This window comes from Salmo salar, chromosome ssa03 (genome assembly GCF_905237065.1).
Source record: "Salmo salar chromosome ssa03, Ssal_v3.1, whole genome shotgun sequence".
In the NCBI taxonomy this organism is placed as follows: domain Eukaryota; kingdom Metazoa; phylum Chordata; class Actinopteri; order Salmoniformes; family Salmonidae; genus Salmo; species Salmo salar.
In genome coordinates, this window is record NC_059444.1 from 58824594 (window position 1) to 58847738 (window position 23145).

A 23145-nucleotide genomic window follows, 5' to 3' on the forward strand; every position below is an offset into this window, starting at 1 on the left:
GCGAGATTAACTGTGAACTTCTGATACAGACAAATAGACTGCTGGCATCTCTTTGGAGTTCTCTCAGTGTCCATCAGTTTTCAGTTGTTTTCTCATCAGACTGTTGCATAATGGTGTTTTTTTTCTCTCCATTTGATAGCCTACAGGACTTGTTTTCTGATGTATGTTCCACTTCTATTTTCATTGGTGGTTTTATGCAAGCATTTGTCCAGTCAGAAGTTGTATATTCTTTGTGATGAGTCAGCCTGGTCTCATAGACTAGAAGTAACATTTTAAACATAAATACGGAATACAGAAATACAGAAAATTAGTACTATATGTTACATTTGGTATGGTTACATAAGACAGATGGTTACTTAAAGTGGAACTGACAGCGTTTTAACCACTTTGCAGATATGACACAAACAACTAAATTAACCGGAAGGTTGCTGGATCTAATCCCTGAGCTGACAAGGTAAAAATCTGTTGTTCTGCCCATGAACAAGGCAGTTAACCCACTGTTCCCTGGGTGCCGAAGAGATGGATGTCGATTAAGGCAGCCCCCTTCACCCCTCTGATTCAGCGGGGTTGGGTTAAATGCGAAAGATACATTCAGTTGGACCACTGACTAGGATTCCCCTTTTCCCTTTCAATGCATATTTCATATAATTCCCCAATACATTTCTTGGTAGTCCAAAAAATATTACTCTCAGGTTGTAAGTCACAGCTGGCCTGGTACATTGCTTGCTGCCGCCACCCATTCAGTTTCAATGACTCAATAATTTGAACAAAAACAGATGACTGTCTGTAACCAAAGCTGGGAATGTCAATAAAATCAAACTAGCAAGGGCAATGATCACAAGTCAGTCAAAACATGGCTAAAAGGCTAGTGCACGTGTCAAACGCGTTATGTTAAAATTCTATATACGGCATCCTAAGTGGACATTACAAAGGGCCTAATTTTCTCTAATAAAACAATGGCCAGCATGGGTCACATTTGCACATAAAAATAAACAAAAATAAAACAGGCTATGTCTGGCCTGCGAATTCGTAGTTTTTTCGATATGGGCTAGCGTATCAATTTATGTAGTTGGCTATTTATTTAGCAAGCTAAAAACACGGAGCCTAACGTTAGCTAGCTATCTAGCTAGCTGCTGAGAGGATATCATGTCATCAAAGGTGTTCGATGGGGTTGAGGTCTGGGTTCCCCTCTTATTGGTTTCCGGTGGCGACAGAGATGCAGGTGTCATTTGGTTAGCTAGCAAGAAATGTGAATCACTTTGCTAGCTAGCTAGTTATGCTGAACTTGAACAACTGTTATCGACTGTCAATCAAATTCATTTGTCATTGATCAAATGGGCTGGCAGGCAGGCAAGTTCCCATTCAGTTGTCAAAACGTGGGTTGGGACAAGCATGCATTGGGGCAAGCTGCAGAAGGACGAGCAGGCTACTATTCCCCATAGTTTATTAGTGCAATTTTGACTGCCAACTAGCTGAAAAAGTTTGACAGGGTTTATCTAATGTTCCCTCGTTAGATTTTAGCTCATCTCGCTCTGGCTAGCATTAGTTGTTGATCTTGTTGTTGTTGGTGTGCATAGGCAACTGAGGGAGAGAGAGCCTACCTTTTTATTGTTGTATGATCAATAAAATTGTGAAGCTCCCAAATGTAAGAGGACTCCCATCGTATTTACATATTCGTAGAAATCCATTCAGGTGTATTTTGTGTCTTTTGGCGAATGCGTTCTAATGATCTAAAGTCGTGCTGTTGCTACTGCCTGTAAACACAGTCCAATTCAAAGATAATGAGGGCAGGTCTGTGTGGCAGTAGCATACAGGCCCACTGTAGCTCTGACTGGCTAAGGTGCACCGGTCTACGTAGACTCCGGTCCTGGACAAGACAGATGTTTTTATTAGGTTTTATTTACTGCAGTGTTGATTCATTGTCCAAACGCATGGCCACTTTCCCACTCTATAGTGCTGTACAATTTTCACAAATGCCTTACTATATGTCTTTCCCAAACATTCTATGAATTTATGAAAATGTGAAAATGCTTGTCAGAAAATGTGGAAAAAGGTGTCATATTCTTCCTGGGGGTGTATATGAACAGATTTTTACAAGATTTCAGGTTGCTAAAACGCTGCCACTTCCACTTTAAGGCAAAAATGAAAGTATGGCGGTTGGTGAGGGTGGATGGGTAGGAGTATAATGCTAGGAATATAGTTGGGTAGGCGTATAACCCAAATGTTGCATGTTCGAATCTCATCACGGGCAACTTTAGCATTTTAGCTAATTAGCAACTTTGTAACTACTTAGTACTTTTTAGCTACTTAGCATGTTCGCTAACCCTTCACCTAACCTTAACCCCTAACCCTTAGCCTAGCTAACGTTACCCACCTAGCCACAAATTGGAATTCGTAACATATCATACGGTTTGGAAATTTGTAACATATTGTACGAATTTGCAATTTGTAACATATCATACGAAATGGATGATGGACATCCACAAATTAATACATACCCAGGGCTGAAAGTAAGCTGAAACTGGCCTTGGTCACTTTGAATGGAGTTCAACCTCCTCTCTCATTATTGTTTACTACTCAATATCCCCTATATATGTAGCCTTTCTCCTACACAACCTAGGTCAAACACTGTTGAATGATCCAGTGCTTTGATGAGGAGAGAAACAAGCTGATAAAGTCTAAAAAAGAGAAAGAAAACTGGCAGGCCACTCTAGGCTTTCATCAAAACAGTGTTTAGAGTCCAAGGTTAAGTAAGTGCTTGGCCTCCTTGATGATCAGCCAGGAACACCTTGACATTCTGCTCAGCACAAACTGGGAGTCAACCCCATTGATTTGAGCTTTAATACAAACAGGTATGTAAACTGTATTTTTCCTTGTTGCTGCACCCCTATTGGCATTATGGGTTTCTTCCTGTACGTTTCATTTATGACAGGAAATGTGCAATGCGACTGCTTCCACGTATCAGATTGGTCAACAATGTGGGCGTATGATGGGATGACACAGCCCACTGACTAAGCCACGAATAATGTCTGATGTATTATACACAATTCATCCAAACATGCTCACACCTGATACAACTAACACAGACATACGGTAACACGAGTCAATGTCAAACCACTGGTAAATGAACAAGGCACTCTTTCATGGAGATATAAAGTAGAAAGCTTTTATCAAAGTTGGCTACATATTCTTTCATGGGAGTGTAACGAAAGACAAATACAGAGGCCAATATAGCATGGCAACATCAACACAGATATGAGATTGACTACATCACTGCTAAACACTGGTTTTGATTAAGAATTCAATAGGCAGAAGTAGGTAATTCACTCAGGTCATAGAAACACTCTAAATATGTAGGCTAAACAAAGGTCAATTATTCAACACATTCCTACATGTAAATGCATAGAAAACACATATGGGCCTCCGAGTATTGCAGTGGTGTGCTTGCTGTGCCACTAGAAGTTCTGGGTTCGAGTCCAGGCTTTGTTGCAGCCGGCCGCAACCGGGAGACCCATGGGGCGGCGCACAATTGGCCCAGCATCGTCCGGGTTAGGGGAGGGTTTGGCCAGCAGGGATGTCCTTGTCCCATCACGCACTAGCGACTCCTGTGACGGGCTGGGCACAGTGCATGCTGACACGGTCGCCAGGTCTACGGTGTTTTCTCCGACACATTGGTGCGGCTGGCTTCCGGGTTAAGTGGACATTGTGTCATGAAGCAGTGCGACTTGTCTTGCCTGGGTTGTGTTTCAGAGGACGCATGGCTCTCAACCGTCACCTCTCCTGAGTCCATACGGGAGTTGCAGCGATGAGACAAGACTGTCACTAGCAATTGGATACCACGAAAAAGGGGCAAAAAAAAAGAAGTGTAAATCAACACATACACACATGTAAATGCAGAGAAATGGAATACGTGGCAATGTTGTCTGACTAACCTGGGGAAGCACTTTAATTCCTCAAACAGTATCTGAAGAGGAACTGACAAGGTGTCAACTCACCAGTGCATAACCATGGGAGAGTGCAGCGCTTTTGAAAGTACGCATCCTCGTGGGAACCTAACACCAACATGATTGTTATTTTGACTCATAACCCGCCCGATTAGGGTCATGGAATATTGTGTGGATGAAGGGCGGGTGGGTTCAATAAAATCAAATAAAACCATAAATGTATAGCCTAATTACTGTACGATTTATATCTATAGGCTACATTTAGGGTTTTATTGTATTCTTTTTAGGCTATCTGGCATTAGGGCCGTAAAAAAGGCTCTGCGTGCTCAATCTGAGATCTGCAGTGGCAGTACGGTATTTACTGTGATGCAGCCTATGCAGAAGTCAGAGCATTAAGAGCCAATTTATGCTCGATCCGAAAATGCGGACGGAGACTGTATGGAGGCACGCAAAGGCCAAATTGAGCTCTGCGCCTCTTAAATTTTGTAACAAAGCAGAGAGCTCTGTATAGCGACGCATTGACATGATCGGTTGACGGTAGGTGGGGGCAGGAGGTCCTAAATAAACTTCCTTCACAACAGCTCTGCGCTGCGACGGGCAAGAAGTATGAATGCCCTGACTTCTGCAGCGCCTTTAAAGGGGAGTTTGTGTTTATACAGGACCTCCCGCCCCCCACATCATGTGAATGCGAAGCTATACAAAGACCGCCGCATTGTTACAAAATTTGGGAGGCGCACAGTGATGCGGTACGGAGCTCAATTTGGCCTCTGCGTGCCTTGCATCTTGAGAATGCAAATGCGCAATTAGTACCTCTACCCCCATCTTGATCAGTATCATAAAAGCTGATAATATTTCAACCACTTAAAATATGCATCCAAGCCAAATTGAAATATCAGATAACATGTGTGGTAATTTTTCACAGCTCTCATCAAACTCAACTGGTCAAACTGATGTCATTTGGAAATTCCACGTTTTTGGGGGGAGCATTTTCTCCCCAGTGCCTAAAGGTATTTGCTTCATGAAAGAAGCAGAGATGATATTGAGAAATTTACCTATGTCGACTAGGTTGAAGCATTCATTCAGTCAATTTCTGAAATTCTGGTGAGCAAGGGTTTATTTAGTTTTCATGGGCAACTTAAAACATTAAGCCCTTTCCACTGAAGGTGAAAGCTATGATCCCTTATTGATGTCACTTGATAGATCCACTTCAAACCAGTGTAGATGCAGGGGAGGAGAGGTTAAAGGCGGCGAGACAAAAGATTAGTGCCTTTGAACGGGGTATGGTAGTAGGTACCAGGCGTACCAGTTTGTGCAGTTCGACAACGCTGCTGGGTTCACGCTCAACAGTTTCCTGTGTGTATCAAGAATGGTCCACCACCCAAAAGACATCCAGCCAACTTGACACTACTGTGAGAAGCATTGGAGACATGGGCTAGTGTCCGACACATTGCGAGTCCACTTCCCAAAGAATTGAGGCTGTTCTGAGGGCAACGAGGGGGGTGGGCGGGGGTTCAACTCAATATTAGGGAAGTGTTCTTAATATTTTGTACACTCAGTGTATAATGAGAAGCTGCATGCATCTAATTATAGACAGTTGACTAAGAAATCGATAGCTTGGGAAATACAAGGTTCTATCTTCAAAAAGATGTATTCTGAGAATTGGCTTTAAAGTTCCAAAGCCTCATCGGTTTGAATGGCATCAGCAATTTTCTTGTATTCTTTTGAACTTAACATGAAATTGGGGTATTGAGTGAACAAACAGCTGACCCGCGCACCACTACCACACAAAATGCATCTCTGACCAACACCACATAGTTTTCTTTCTGTCCCATGACTGGGACTAAGGACAGTAGGCCCTAATGATAAAGACAACTATTCCCTTAGCACCTCATGGACAACGTGTATTCACCTATTAAGTGTAAAACACCATTAGAACAAACCACTTGTCTAAGTGTCACACCAAAGTCAACAAAATCTCTCAATAACAGCATTTATTGTTTTCCCCTAATCAATTATAAATTCATTGGACAGGTACAGCCCTGCAAAGCATTACAAGAATCTGGAACAAAATAAGAGGGAGGATAACGTCAGCTACAAATTTGGTTTGCAGAGAAAAAAAAAAAGAAAAAGAAATTGAATAATATCGGGGGCAAGATTTAGACGTAGTGTTTGTAAACAATAGGCATACAATATAGGAAGTAACAAATGTTACCTTGGAGACAGTTGAACTGTAGACTGCACTGGTTGGCATGATTAGGCATTTACAGAACCCTAAAGCAATAACATACCCTGCTTAACAGGTGTTAATGACATTTATCGGACAAGGTTTAAAAATAGCCGCATACAACAGACAGCATCTCTGCTCCATACAACAAACCTTTTGTCCTTTGTCCCTGCTTGTGTGTTTACAGTGATAACGAGGTATATAAAAGGTCAATGTCTTTATTGTTCACCCCTCAGCCTCCTATCCAATAAAAACAGAGCATGGTTGTAGTGGTCAGTCATTGTTCCCTATGATATTGCAACATTGCAGTCATTCAGCCATGTTTCATGATTCTGTAAGACAAAAAAGGGGCATCAGGAAAGAAAACGATAAAATAAAAATAAGGGAGTGATAGCATTTCTGGCTCAAAAGGCCAGTCATGGCTATGAAAGAAAATGCAATTGTTTGATTTACAAAAAGTACATCAAATAAATTAGATTAATTGAAGGACTGCAAGAAATCACATAATCAAAGGATGCATTAGACACAGGCAGAGAAATGTACATTTCATTTAGACAATGTGTACGTCCACAATGGCACCCTATTCTGCTATGGGCCCTGGTCAAAAGTAGTGCACTTTATAGGGTGCCATTTGGGACGCACACAATTTATTTGTAGGCAACATTTTCCAGGACTAGACACCACATTCCTCATAAAATACCATTGTGGTAGTGCCAGCACACCAGAAATGTCTAATGCTTTGGGTTTGTTATAGGTATATGGGTTAGATTTAGTCACATGATCATTTCCTTACATGTTTCCAGGCTCTCTCAGTAACAGGGGAAGAAATATTCAGCCACTAACACACTTAACTTCAAATAGTAAAGCAAAGATGCTAAACAGAGTGGTTAATTACTTTACACATTTATTCCCAATTTAACTTAATACATTTCCATAAAACAATCCCTCCCTCCCCATGAATCTACACGTGATAACATCCAGGACATAATGCTAATAAAAAAACTCCCCAGGCCCAAACCACCCCCTCCCCTCACATACCCTCCCAAACAAGACCATGTCATCCCAACCAAAGCCCCCCCCCCCCCCCTAACAACCCATTGCTCAAGATGCTTTCAACCCCACATCTGCATACGGAGGTAACCCCAACCCGATCAATACAAATCTTTAGAAAGCAATTCAGTTTGTTTCAAATGTCTTCCATGATCTTATGGGGTAGTTTAGTTTATTCAATGAAATAAATGGCTCAAAGTGCTAATCGGATTCTTTTAAGGAAAGTAAAGAATTGAAGAGGAAGAAGAGGGGAGAAAGATGAAGGCAATTCCACAGCTGTCCAACAGCAACCTCTATTGGCCAAAGAATATCGTCACTGTTCTCCTAAAACTAATGAGGAAAACAATTTACCCCCAAACCCAGACCCCTCTCACTTCCTCTACCTCACCTGGCAGTTCCCCAGAATGATTATAACTGTTATTATACATGTATATATTGTTATAAATATATATGGCCCTTATTGAAAGAAAACACGAGTTTCACATTGACAAGAAAGTACCATAATCTCTATATAGCTAAGTGGAAAGTGTTCTCAGTGTAAGTGAGCTGGCAGCAGCCTCCATTATTTGTTGCACTCATCAACCAAGGTAGAAAACACAAGAAATAACCAAACAAAGCATCCTCTTTGTAGTTGCAAATGTACACCTCTAAAATGAGTGCTCACTGCACTACACAATTTCCTCCGTTTACACTTTTTCCTGAGTAATACTTTTATCCTTGTAACAGACAATATCATTATTTCTTTTTTTGCTATTTCAGTTCTGGGCTATTCCCTGCCCCCATCATTGTTATTCCCATTATTATGCTAGCTACAATTGTAAAGTTGATTGCTAAAACCCTTAAGCTGATGGGAGAAAAGTTCATTGCTACTCTGTTGTTTGCTTTAAAAAGGTACTTTTCATTCTAACGATTAACGAGCAGACCAAAGATGACACAAAAAAGATGAAGAAAACGGACTAAATACATAGATATTTACTTAAAAAATATATCTTAAAAAATTGCATTTGAATAGGCCTTGAAGACCAGCCCTGGGGAGAGGGGTGGGGCACAAACATAGCGGCAGGGTAATAATAATAATTAAAACTTCACTTAATAAAAATAAAATAGGTGCACAACAAAAAAACCAAAAAAAATACTGGACAAAACATGAACCTCCAACAGAATGCTGTCCCCTCCCAGGCCCTTATCTGTAGCTTTGGCTTGTTGGGGTTTTGGAACCTGTACTTACTGCCTCATTGACGTCGGCTAACAAACTAGTATACCCTGAGAATTCGGAGACTGGCGTCCTTATCCTGTGGTCCACCTCCCCGCTAGAGTCAGCGCCGTACGACAAGGCGCTGCGGCTGGCCGACTTGAACTGAGATCCAAAGGCCTGGGCAAAGTTCTCGATTGTGTAGGAGCCCTTGGAGGGGTCCAGAGAAGCCAGGTTCTGCGAGTCCTTCTGGCTGCCCAGGTCAGAGGGGCTGATCTGATAGGAGGAGGGGGAAGAGGAGTGTTGCTTCTCCATCTGGTCAGTGAGCTCCTGAGAAGGGGTAAGCTGCTGGTGGGTGGCAGGCTCCAGGCTGTTTAGGTGGAAGCCGTGCTGCGGAGAGGAGCCCGACAGCATCACAAAGTGGGACTTTGGCATGGAGGAGGGCAGGGTGGGAGAGGCCACAGGCTGGCCGAAGCCACACTCCAGAGGGGACGTAGTGTACATGTGCTTGTCTGAAAAGAGCGGGTTGCGTTGGTGGGAGCTGGTGAAGGGCCCTGTAGCTGGAGGCCCGGGGCCCAGGGGGAAGCCTGTGTTGTGGCTGGTGCGCTCCAGGGCCTGCAGCAGGAAGCGAGAGTACTCGTGCATAATGACCGTCTTATCTCCAGACGGGCTGGGGGAGTCTGCATCGTGGCTCAGGTCAGAGCCGTCTGCTGAGACAGGGTGCAGCGCCACGTGCTGGTCACCGAGGTCAAAGTGCACGTCGTGGTGCGAGCCGTCTGGTTTCTGAGTGTAGTGGTCCAGCAGGCTCTGCAGCACCTCGTCAGGGATCCCCGACCTGTCGTGCTTATCCACGCCCGTTGGGGAGGAGTCTAGCAGACTGAGGGGTGAGTCGCCGTCCATCACGCCCGAGACCACCCCCTGGATAACCGACTGCTGGGACGACAGGTGACCAACGTTGACCTCATAATCGTTGGTGCTGCCCCCTGCCACCCCGGCCCCTGATGCTGCACTGTTGGTCGCGTTAAGGTAGCGCCTCTTCTTGAGGAACTGCATGGCGTCGTCGTAGTTACTGCTGGTGGGACCCGATTTTGCCTCAGAGCCCTGCATGAGGCCCATCGCGACCATCCCCACACCCTGCTCCATAGTGCCCTGCTTGGCCTGCCCCAAGCCCGCCTGGTCCAGGGCCTTGCGGTTAGCCTTCTTGAAGGCCATCTTAGGGGCTTGGCCGTGATGCTCGTGGTGCATACTGGGTCCTGGCGGAGTGGACGAGGACACAGTGTGATTCTCCACACTGTAGTCATGGAGACTGTAGCCTCCCGACGGTGCCCCGTGGACGTGTGCTCCGCCCAGCCCTCCTGCTTCCGCCGGCCCTGCCGCTTTCTTCCTCTTGCGCTCCCCTCCCTCAGAGTTTTTGGACTTGCCCCTCTTCCGGCCCGAGGCCCCAGCGTTTCCCTGAGTGATTCCGTAGCTGCCCTGCCCAATGTCCTCACAGCCCAGGTCCAACATCCCGGGCTCCAGATCCTTCTTTATGGCTTCTCCACAGGTTCGCTTGTGCTTGAGTAATCGGTCTGTCCTGGAAAAAAACTGCAGGGCAGAGAGACCACAAGTAGGGTAAACAGCAGAATGGGATAGACACGAAGACATTTTCATTACGAGAAATATAACTTGTCAGGTCATGCCATAATGGAAGTGGGCATATTAAGATGTATTGTCCTTGAGGGGACATTTGTCTTGGCCATTCAAAAGTGCTGCTGCTTCCACAGGTTAAAAGCAGACATTCATCATAACCACCCCCCTCCCAACACACATCATCCTATTTCAGTAGATTTTCCATGTCGAGGTCACTACCTGTTGGCAGGTCTCACATCTATATGGCTTTTCTCCACTGTGGGTCCTCTTGTGTCTCTCCATGTGGTATTTCTGAATGAAGCGCATGTTACACTGGTCACAGCAAAAAGGCTTCTCTCCTGTCAGGGGAAACATCACAGAAAATCTAAAGAAAAATAACCATCTACAAAAAATAGTTGGATGACACAATGAGCAAAACTATTGGTGCACAAAGGTAATTGATTGTTTGTCTCACATGTCATTAGTGTGCTTGACGTGTGTGTGGGATTTGACATTCCACTCACCGCTGTGGATCTTCTCGTGCCGCTGTAGTAGGTATTTCTGGATGAAACTCATGTTACACTGGCTGCACCTGAACGGCCTCTCACCTAAGGCAACACCACAGCCACAGTTAAATCCTCTGTGTTTGCCTACTCCATTGAAAACTAATACTGCACTGGTTTCATTTCAAAGTTTCCTACAGTGACTTTGTGAACAACCTAGTTTTTCTAACACACAAGATCTATTCCAAACATTTCTGGAGAGCTTTCAGCTTTTATAATCTAGTGAAAAACTAACCGAGACCACACAGAATGCTAGAAATGAACAGACATTTTGATCAGTGGCGTAGGTACCTGCGTGAATGAGGACCTCCCATAACAAACATATTGTCTATCTACTCAATTCAACACAAATACTCTTGTTCCTCAAGAGATCACTTTCATTAAAAAATATATATATAAAAAAATATAAAAAATTAGCATAGTTGATCAGTCAGTAGAGGCCCGTGTACCTGTGTGGATGAGGACATGTCTGCGCAGGTGATAGGAGCTCCTGAAGGATGCGCCGCAGTGCTCACAGATGTGGAGCTTCCCGTTGGGCCACAGGCTGCCTCCATCTGCATCCAGCATCATTGATTGCTGTTGGACAAAAGGAGGTCAATTCAACCACCAAATTCAATGTAACTCATTCAATGTATGATCGTTTCACTGAAGATAGAAACTAAGTTCTGGGGGAAAAAAATACTCAAATGTAATGGATCCTCAACTATTAAAAAATGAAGACCAAATTTCAGTGAATGAATCATATCTAAATCAAGATAACTTAGGATGCATATCACACACCTTAGGCTCTCCACGTTTCCTCCGGGGCTTGCCCTCCTCAAAATTTGACCTTCGACCTCTCTTTCCTGAGGACTCCTTTCCTAACCGACTCGGCAGCTGGGAGGATGACAAAAGGGAGGTGCAGAGCGAGAAAGACAGAAAATTAAATGAGCACTTGAGAGAATGGGAAGGGCCTAGTTCAGTCACACATTCACATAGCCTACATATTGCACGTGTACACAAAACAAATACAGACTCATGCAGCATTTAGTGAAAGCTCATTTGAGCCATTGCAGAGGGCTGCCTTGGGAAAGGTGCCAGAAGGTAGAGTAATAAACCACATATTTATGGCTCCCTCTGTGCATCTCTCCAGACACAGTTAAGCCGTCATTCAAAATGGAGAGCTGCTCTTCATTTAGGATGCGTACCAAATGGCCTATATAAAAAGGGAATAGGGTGTCATTTGAGAGACACTTAGTAGCCCATAGAAAAGGCCTATGCTTATTAACTAGCGGCTCAAGTCTAAATACAGACTCATTAATATTCAGCATGTTGTTCACTCACTATGAAGAGCAATCTTCAAACAAAAGGGTCTGTGGTTTGGGAAAGGGGAGGGACACTGGGATTCATTGGGACATTGATCCCCCCCCACCCACACTGCCATTTCAAATTACACTTCCCAACACCATATGGATACTACGAGCATGGCTGTCTGAAACGGCATCCTATTCCCTATATAGTGCACTACTTTTGACCAGAGGCCTATAGGCCCTGGTCAAAAGTATTGCACTATATAGGGAATAGGGTGTAATTTCAGACAGCCTGAGTGTGGATTGGTACATGTGAGAAAGATGACAGCACTCTCAAATATCAACCAATCATTGTATTAGATCAGGGGTAAGGCTAGCCAAAACAAACCTGTCTCATTTCCTCAACCAAAAGAGTGCAGGCCCAGTGGGCACAAAATGGCTGTAAGCTCACAAGCATGCCATTATCCTGAAATTAATAGCACCATTTGGGGTGCTCTGACTGCACTCCAAATGAAACTACTCATAACTTTAGTAGGGAATCGCCTTTTTGAGGGGAGAAAAATGTTTGTCTTCCACTCTCCTCAGAAAATATAATAACAGTTAAATAAAAGGTTAAATAAAAATACACAAATAATGTCAAAGTTAATGTAATATATTCTCTAAAATGTCCTTGGATAAACCTTTAAACCATATTTGGTGAGCAAGAAATGATACGTCTAGCTTTTCAATGAGCATGCAAGTGCTGCCTAGTAAACTTTGGAGCCTGGCTATTGTTAGGCAGAGAGAGAGCGTGTGTGTGTGTGTGTGTGTGTGTAAAGACAATGTGTGAGTGCAAGCTCAAACAAGACGACCGTGTCCTTGCCAAGACGTTTCCATTCACACAGAGGCCCAATCCAAATAATTTTGGGAGGGACATATTTTGCATTTGATGTCTTAGATTTAGGTCACCATTACTAAATCCTCCCTGCTGCTCCCCCCCCATTCCCCTTATCCATCAGTCTTTGGTGAGATTGGCTATTTTACAAGCCTGCTCCCCGAAAGGCAGGTGGACATCTGATCAACAAAACCTCCAGAGTAACATTTTTATTTGTAATTCTGTGGTGAATTAGACATTTCAATAGAGAAAATTTGCCTTTGTTTACCCATGTTCCTCCTTATGTCATACTTATTTTTTAACATAACAAAAGAGGGAGATTTTGTGTGGGTTAAGGCCAGGCACCATAGGATGAAATGACATTTTTGCATTTACCTATCAATTTTGAGATTTGTTGACATTTTAGTCCATTAACATTAGTATTTTCCAAAAATCTATATAAAACCATCAAACTAGTTGAAAATGTATATTTTCTTTAGTTTCTCATACTAGTCATCAACATTTTTATTAATTTGAACCACTCATTTCAAAGCTCACTAGATTGAATTACACAATTTAAAAGCCCATTTCATAGAGAATGTTACAAACTGGACTATATAGTAACTTACCTTGAAGAGATGGTGATTGGGTCTATATAAGCGTTTGATAGCCTAATTTCACAGTACTTTTCTTTAACTTCAATTTACCGAAAGTCAGACTCTTCCCACAACACAAATTCTTTTTCCTCAGCTTCAGAAGCATCTGCTTTCACCAAATGCTGTATGGTTATAATTAGATAATGATTAGATAGTCAGACTTGCCCAGAGGAAATTGTTGATATCTTGTAAACTTTTTAATCTAGGTAAGATCTTGTTGGGAAAAATATGCCAAAAATGCTTTTTACGGACGTCTATGTCTTTAGTATTTTACAGATAGGAAGACGAAAAAAGTATTTACCCACAATCTGCTCTGGACAAGTCCGGTCCTGGAGTGTCTTAAAATGAAACCAAAATATTGAGGCTGACCTCATCCAGTGTCCAGAAATATGGATTTGCTTGATATGCAATCATATGCATATTTAACAATATTTTATTTAAATATGCAAATTGGGGCAATATATGTCTGAAAATGTGTAATACCAAGAAGTTATTTGTGTCTACATTCAACTGGTAAAAAAGTCAATTGTGATACAATTAAGATTTTTTTTTAAATCCCTATTATGGTGTGGTGCCTTGCCTTGAATTCTCTGGTCTAAAGAACAACATTACAGTCTGGATTCCCAGACAAAGATTAAGCTCTGGACTAAAAAGCTCTTTCAATGGAGAATCTCTATTGAGAATGCTTTTTAGTCAACGACTAGGCTTAATGTGTGTATGGGAAACCAGCCCTAAAAGTATCAATGTGTCAGAAGGCCTTACGTTGCCTTGGCTAAGGTCATGCACCAGCAAGTTCTGGTGGTTGCCCATGGACACCTCCAGGAGCTCTGTGCTCTTCCCCGGGCCTCCAGGGTACAGCGGCAGACGGTAGTCATGTTCTGTCATCTTCTCCTGCTTGATGTCCATGGCATGGACGTAGTCCCCCACCCCTCCATACCCCCCCAGGCCGCCCATGCTGCAGTCTGGAGAGTCCCGCTCCTTCTTCAGGATCATCTCGTGGGGGCCTGGCAGGTCCTGCATAACAGACTGGGCGGCCAGCCGGGTGAAGCTGGTCACAGGGGGCAGGTGACTGAACATGATCATGCCAGGGGAGAAGTTGGAGTCCATGCTCCCATTGGAGCGCAGGAAGTCATTACCTAGTTTGTCTTGAATGATGCTCATGATGAACTTGGTGGTGATGGGCAGATTCAACTACAGGGAGCCAACCGGAACCATCCTGGGGAAGAAAGAGCAGGAGCTGAAGTAAAATGCAATCAAACTTTATTGTCCATATGTTACAGCGAACGGAAATGCGTCTTCTGCTCTAAAAATGTGTATTTCCCCAGATAGCATATGTGAAGCCACAGCGCAACACTCCTGGATGAGTGGAAAGGAAACATTAACTGGGTGGATTTTCCATCAGTGATCTATGATGGTTTATTTTTGTTTACATGTGCTGCAGACACCAACTCACAGGAAATAAATGAACTGTCCAGGCTAGAGGTCGACCGATTAATCGTAATGACCGATTATTTAGGCCCGATTTCAAGTTTTCGTAATCTGAATTTTTGGACGCCGTTTACATTGCACTCCACGAGGAGACTGCGTGGCAGGCTGTCTACCTGTTACGCAAGTGCAGCAAGGATCCAAGCTAAGTTGCTAGCTAGCATTAAACTTATCTTAACATAATCACTAGTTAAACTAGTAATATCATCAACCATGTGTAGTTATCTAGCTTCTCCTGCGTTGCATATAATCGATGCGGTGCCTGTTAATCTATCATCGAATCACAGCCTACTTCGCCAAACGGGCGATGATTTAACAAGCGCATTCGCAAAAATAGCACTGTCGTTGCACCAATGTGTACCTAACCATAAACATCAATGCTTTTCTTAAAATCAATACACAAGTATATATTTTTAAACCTGCATATTTAGTTAATATTGCCTGCTAACATGAATTTATTTTAACTAGGGAAATTGTGTCACTCTTCTTGCGTTCTGTGCAAGCAGAGTCAGGGTACATGCAGAAGTTTGGGCTGCCTGGCTCGTTGCGAACTGTGTGAAGACAATTTCTTCCCAACAAAGACCGTAATTAATTTGCCAGAATTGTACATAATCATGACATAACATTGAAGGCTGTGCAATGTAAAAGCAATATTTAGACTTAGGGATGCCACCCGTTAGATAAAATACAGAACTGTTCCATATTTCACTGAAAAAACAAAATGTTTATTCTCGAAATGATCGTTTCCAGATTTGACCATATTAATGACCTAAGGCTCGTATTTCTGTGTGTTATTATATTATAATTAAGTCTATGATGTGATATTTGATAGAGCAGTCTGACTGAGCGGTGGTAGGCAGCAGCAGGCTCGTAAGAATTCATTCAAACAGCACTTTCCTGCATTTGCCAGCAGCTCTTCGCTTTGCTTCAAGCGTTGCGCTGTTTATGACTTCAAGCCTATGAACTCCCAAGATTAGCCTGGCAATACTATAGTGCCTATAAGAACATCCAACAGTCAAAGGTATATGAAATACAAATGGTAGAGAGAGAAATAGTCCTATAAATTCCTATAATAACTACAACCTAAAAACTTCTTACCTGGGAATATTGAAGACTCATGTTAAAAGGAACCACCAGCTTTCATATCTTCTCATGTTCTGAGCAAGGAACTTAAACATGAGCTTTTTTACATGGCAAATATTGCACTTTTACCTTCTCCAACACTATGTTTTTGCATTATTTAAACCAAATTGAACATGTTTCATTATTTGAGACTAAATTGATTTATTATATTAAGTTAAAATAAGTGTTCATTCAGAATTGTTGTAATTGTCATTAATACCCATACATCGGCAGATTAATCGGTATCGGCTTATTTTGGCCCTCCAATAATCGGTATCGGCGGTGAAAAATCATAATCGGTCAACCTCTAATCCAGACAGTGACTGGAAGAGCAGCATTGTTACAATGGGCCGTCCCTGAGGAATCAGTTTCATGCCCGGCTCTGATCTCCCCATCAAGTGCTTAGCCGGATTAATAATGAGGGTGTGTGGGTCAACAACAAAACAGCCATGGTCTGGAGTCTGACTTTTGTGAATTATGGCATCCTAAAAACATGGTGAAGTAGAAGGCTACTTTTAGAAAGTCTTCAGTCAATCTCAGATGCAGCTAAATTAACCTGGGTAAAAGGTATAGCCTATAACATGTTCAACCCTGACATCCTATGAGAGTGGAATGAACCTGAAGCTGCGTGTTAATCTGTCATCCTATTTGAGGACTAGGCTAATTAACTAAAAAAAGAGGTGAGAGCCCAGTTAGGTTCTACAGGTAGTGGGAAAGTCATTTTCTGCATTTTATTCTGTGACTATGGGTTATCATCATAGGAAACCCATCAAACAAGGGCTTTAAAGTTAACGAACCAAGCAAGAGTAGCCAGTACTAGCCACCGAAATCATGAAGCAAAATAAAACTGATACCATGGGTATAATGCAAACCGTTGGCTCTGTAATATACTTGTATATAGCTACAGGAAGATTAGGTTGATCTCAAAAGATACAACTCTCATACTGTTCAAAATTAACACTTTTCTAAGCTAGCTAGCTACCTTCATACCATGAAATTTGAGATGACTGAGGTTAGTCATGTCTCTGCTGCTGTGCTATTTTACAATGCCACGAGGAATGAGAGGATTCCAAAGGCAAATCAAAATGGAGTTTTTGGAATGAGAGGAACAGCATCCAATACCAGTGCATCACCTTGAGGAAAACATCAGATGCACTGATATAGCCTAACTCGGGGTGAAATAGCCATAAACAAATATTTCAAGCAGCAATTTCATAATTGTAACATTGTCCAGACTACCATTACCATGCCAATTTATTGTATTCAGTTGAATGGCTTTTCAATAATGTGTTTTCATTCACAAAACACAGTTCATATGAATAGTTTCAGATTTATCACGAATAACTTAATCGTATCTGAACTTCATTGTCTCCACCAGCATAGCTAGCTAGCCTAGCTCTATTGCAATTGCATTGGATGCAACTTGCTAGCACGCTGATACCAAATAAAGCTAACAGCTAGCTAACAGATGTACATGTAACATGCTACAGCAAAATGGTATGTAATGTAAGTAAGCGTTAGTTAAAAGTGAAAATGTATTCAAAAATAATGAGGTACGCGACAAATCGGTTCGCAGCGCCAAGCTGTGATTTATTCATCTAGTGTCATTCACTGGAGCTAGAAATACCGATAGCTAGCTACAGGCTAACGTCTGGCTAGCCACCAAACAATTAGCCATTTGGCTAACCAGCCTGCCAGGCCCTTTGTGATGCAGGATCATGCAATTATTAGCCAATATGGCCATCAGTATAACAGTTATACTCGGTAAAATAAATTAGACCATACACTGAATTTAACATTACACCAAACATGTGAGGATCTGACGTTCTCGCCTGACGTAGTCCTACATCGATTCTAAATTATGGAATTCATTCCAAAATAATTTTGATTGACAAACTTGCGAGAAGGCGTATGCACGCGCAAGCGATTTCACACAACACGATGTGTTGTCATTCGTTAACATATTTCGAGCGCCTCATTTTCGGTTATGAAATACATAATACCTGGCTAACTAATTAAAACAGTTGATACGGTTGATATAAACAAGTTGAACCTCTAATAGGCATTGGATGAGGACTGAAAGAAACCATAACTGAGCACAATGTGCGACGTACCCATAACAAATGGCCCATGCAACTCAAGCGAACAATTGATGCTCGGCTCCAGCAACGGTATGCTATCTCTAGCGTTGCGCTTTGTTGTCTGACCCACACTCTTACCGGAGTTTCACATATTTAAACTCGCCCAAAATATATATTTCCTTTTATCTTACCAGTGCATGACCACCAATAGCTCTTTCGGCGGGTATATTTCACCTTTGGTCGTCCGTTTCAATCTTTAGAGCCCAAACATTGTTCTCCCGCAGAGGCTGTATTCCTTCATTTTGTCTCAGCGCGGGGAATTATGGGTATAGCGGACGGGTCCTGCGAAGAGTCACAGACGGACGCTTTGATCTGGGACAGGGGAGCACTGGGCCGGGAACAAACACGCAGTGCGGGGACATATGCATTTTCATTTTGAACAACACTGTTGCCTACGTACGCCAAATTCGACAGAAATATAAGTGTAATTTGGATTTCATTCATTTTATGTGCGTTAGCATAGGCCTAATGCCTTTTAACTACCTAAACCAGATTAATGATCAGATTAAAATTAGAATAAAACATTCTACATTTAGGGTAGACTATGCATCCACAATATCTAATTAGTTATTTACTGAAACCTAGGTAAACAAATAAAATAAACAATTGACAGTGTGAATAATGGTTCCAGCCTTGAGGATATTCTCCTCCCTCATTGCATACACGTTTCAAAACTGTGACTGCCCCCCTGGGCCCCAATTACTGAAGAAATAGGACACATCACCATCTCTTAAAAGTGTACATTGATAGAGCTCTGCTATCCAATGATACTGTGCTGCATGGATATTGTGGCATATTTAGCACAAAATAAATACATTCCTGAAATAGCTTTGACTAATTAGTCACAGTGGTCTGGTCTCCTGTGAACAGAGTGACCCTTAATAAAAACAAGTAGTGGCCCTGAAAATAAGAAAATAGAATAAAAGAGAGAGGGATCAAGAATAGCCTACTAACAACAAACTTCAAACTAGCGAAGGGAGGAACAATCATTAGAGACATTCTCTGAAGTGATGCGGCATCTCTGAATGTGTTTATGAATAAGAGCCCCATAGATCTACTGGCTGTGTGAATGAATGTGTAAATATCTAATCACCACTCATCAGACTCTATCCCCCTTTTCCTCTGGTCTCAGCTGCACTCCTAATTGCCTGTGTTAACAACCCAATTAATTCAGTGGAGAGCGTCATTGAAATGGAGACGTATGAGTTAATGCAGAGGGTCAGTGGGTTGCATTTTGATGTGTGCCACACTGCCCTCCCCCCGTCTTCTTAATATATTCCTGATAACAACCCATATTTCTGACAGCAGCTGTATATTTCAAATCACGTGTCATCTCAAAGCGTTTAAATATGCATTAAGACTTCTCTAATCATCAAATTCAGCCGTGTGGCACAATGCTAGGCTGGGGTGCATATGGCTGTTGTGCAGCGATCTATGGGATGATCAGAGATTAGATGGTGAGAATGTACATTCATGGGCATACATGAAACATTCCCCTCCATTAAACAGAAAGTTCATCAGGGCCACTGCTTGAAGGTATACAGGAGACTGAGGTGATCAATGTGGGCGGTTGGTTGATTTTTATCATCCGTATGCAGAGCAAGATATCTCTTTAACAGTACTACCATACGCTTCTACCACATACTGTGAGACACATTCTGGGACCAACGCCCTCACACACACTCTTAGAAAAAAGGGTTCCAAAAGGGTCCTTCGGATGTCCCAATATGGGAACCCTTTTTGGCTCCAGGTAGAACCCTCTGTGGAAATGGTTCTATGGAACCCAAAGGGGTTATCAGTGGTGTAAAGTACTTAAGTAAAAATACTTTAAACTTCTACTTATGTAGTTTTTTGAGGTAAATGTACTTTACTTTTATATATTTATATTTTATATTGTACTTTTTACTCCATACATTTTCCTTGACACCCAAAAGTACTCGTTACAATTTGAATGCTTAGCAGGACAGGAATATGGTCCAATTCACACACTCAACAGAACATCCCTGGTCATTCCTACTGCCTCTGATCTGGCGGACTCACTAAACACACATATTTCGTTTGTAAAATATGTCTGAATGTTGGAGTGTGCCTCTGGCTATCTGTAAATTTAAAAAACAAGAAAATGTTGCCATCTGTTTTGCTTAGTTTTTTTCAATTGCTAACAAGCATCAGTCAATACTGAAGCCACTTTTTCAAAACTCTTCACACAGTCTGCATTACCAACATGCATCTTGGCCAAACAGTTAATCTCACCTCCAAAACTCACTCAAACCACCATAACACTTCATACATGTCTCAAAATAAGCTCGTTTGACCATAACACTGGCAACAATTCACACTTAGAAAGCACACATTGTCACTCATAACACACTGACCTAAAAAGCACTAACAGGGAGCATTACATAAATTAACTTTTCTCTTTATAGTTTGAATGATTTCTCACATAAATAAGTATTTCATTAAAGAATAAGAATGTAATGAACACGAGGGAGACAGAGAGCTGGTTTCAAGCGCAGGGCGCAGCAGGTGTTTAATGTAAAGGACCACAGGAGGAGGCAGGTAGCTGGGTCCAGGGGCAGGCAGTAGGTCATACACAGGGGTCCAAAAGGCAACAGTACAGGCAGGGAAAAGGCTAGTAATGTCATCCGGGAGATCAGGCAATAGGTGAATAACAGGAAATCTGATAGGCTATGGTACAGGCAGGGAAAAGGGGTCATTCGTGAGGCAGGCAAAAACAATCTTACACGGGATGAGTACATGCTGGGAAACCCAGCGCTCCAAAGAGAAGTGTGTCAAAAACAAACAATATCTCACAAAGATGGGGTGCAAAGAACTTAACTAAATAGTGTGTGATAATGACATACAGGTGTGTGAACAGGTGATCAGAATTCGGGTGATTGGGATCTGGAGAGTGAGCTGTGTTCAGATCTATGTGTGAGAGTGTGAGCTGGAAAGTGGACTGGAAAGTGAGCTGCGTTCAGGGGATCTACATGTATGAGAGTGTGAGTTGGAAGCAGACGTGACAAAGAATAACACCTTTTCACTTTATTGACTGTACTAAAGTATATGTAACAATAATGAATCAGTAATGCAGCACATGTAGCCTTTATTTTTTCTATATCTTTGCATATAGTAATTTACTTGTGAAAATAAAAAGTTGAAACAAAAAAAAAAATCCTGAAATTCAGGGCTGCAATAATAATGACAAAAAAAACCTTCAACAACATGTATAGTATAATCATTCATACTGTACAGTACTGTGAGGGTTCTAGTTCTCCCTCTCTCCTGCATTTGGCCACAAGTTCTCATCAACATCACATCTTATGTCTTCTCTGGCGATGCATCTTGGAAAGTATCTTCTGGAATGTCTAATCCAACCCTGGCAGTCTTCAGGAGAAGTGTCTCTACACCGCACATTCATGGCATCCAGTAAGGACATCTGGTCATGTGGATGGTGGTCATAAACCTTCCACCTCCACGCAGAGAAAAACTCCTCTATGGGGTTTAGGAACGGGGAGTATGGAGGCAGGAATAGTACTGACATCCTGGGATGTGCAGCAAACCAGTCTGTGACTGCAGCAGTGTGGTGGAATGCCACATTATCCCACACAACAACGAAGGTAGGGGAGTTTCTCGCCCTTCTCTCCTCCGCTGGCATAAGTCGATTATGCAGGTCATCCAGAAAATAAATGAGCATCTCTGTATTGTAAGAGCCAATGAGTAGTTTGTGTAACAGAAAACCATCATTGGACAGTGCTGCACACATTGTGATGTTAGTTCCTCTCTGGCCTGGGACATCCACGGTTGCTCTCTGTCCAATTACATTTATTCCCCCGCAGTGTGTTTTTACAGGTTCCAGCTTCATCCACAAAGATGAATGTATGTGCAGTTTGCCTGGCTTCCATCTTCATTACTTTCTAAAATAGAGTAAATCCACAGTTTTACAGTACTTTACATTATGCATAGCTGTGTATGTACCCTGTTTGGTTATTGAACAGACATCTTACCTGGACATATTGATACCGGAGTTCTTTCACACGGTCACCGTTTCTCTCAAAGGGTACAGTGTACAACTGCTTCATCCTTATTTTATGTTTCTCTAGGACTCTGGCAATTGTCGTTGTGCTGACCGTATTCACATTCCTAAAAGTGATATTGTCTGCCAACACTCTGCCCTGAATTTCCAGCGGTTTTATTGCATTGTTGCCAATTACCATGTCAACAATGGCAATTTCCTGCGCATCTGATAATATTCTGCCTCTCCCTCCTGTGGGAGGCAACCTTTTGGATCCTACTGAAAAACACAAAACAATCGATATATTTCATAATGGCAGTACATGTAAGAATGTGAACATACTGTATTGTACTGTAATATGCAGTTCAATTATCATTGAAGGATGCACATCTCACCTGTTGTTTTGCTGGAAAATTCGTACTATTGATGCAACTGTTGAATGCTGCAGATTTGTTTGCACCCTTAAACCGGCCTCTCTCAAAGAGAGACCATGGTTTACAACATGGTCAATAATTGTGGCCCTTTTCTCATCAGAGACCACCGCTCTTGGTCTTCCTCTCCTTTGTCCTCCACGCATTCTCCCTCTCCCTTCCACTCTTCTTTCCCCACCAACCTGTCTTCCTTGATCCATGTTTCCAAACTAAATCATTCCGAAGCCGTCCTCTTTTGTCTGTTTGGTAACGAGACTGAAAGGGGGTAGGCTTTAAACTGAAATTGCAATCAGCTGTGTTTGGAATTATTAAATATTCTGCTGAGATTTTCTATATGTTTCAATCTGGAAAATTCAGAAATGCACGACATTTGCTGTCATTCTGTTTTGAATGTGTTTTTAACAGTTTTGGAAACAGTGTGTAGCATTTGAAAATGTTCTGCAAATATATGGTTTTGCAGGTGGTGGAGATTCTGGCAATTGAGAAAAGAGTTCATGGATTTCGGAGAATGTGGTCATTTAATGCATTTTGTGTGAAAGCGATGAACACTGATTCACAGTTTGGTCCACATA

General features: G+C 42.2%; 1 protein-coding gene across 1 annotated transcript; it reads right to left on the reverse strand.

Moving 5' to 3' along the window:
• Window positions 1-5920: 5920 nt before the first annotated feature.
• LOC106600797 (zinc finger protein 281) lies at window positions 5921-18424 on the reverse strand. Its single transcript, XM_014192473.2, has 7 exons — window positions 18259-18424; window positions 14142-14595; window positions 11362-11457; window positions 11031-11157; window positions 10543-10626; window positions 10259-10377; window positions 5921-9994 (listed from the first exon to the last, which is right to left on the reverse strand). The coding sequence occupies exons 2-7, from the start codon at window positions 14538-14540 to the stop codon at window positions 8402-8404; spliced, it is 2418 nt and encodes an 805-aa protein (XP_014047948.1). The 5' UTR covers window positions 14541-14595; window positions 18259-18424; the 3' UTR covers window positions 5921-8401.
• Between the last annotated feature and the right edge of the window lie 4721 nt (window positions 18425-23145).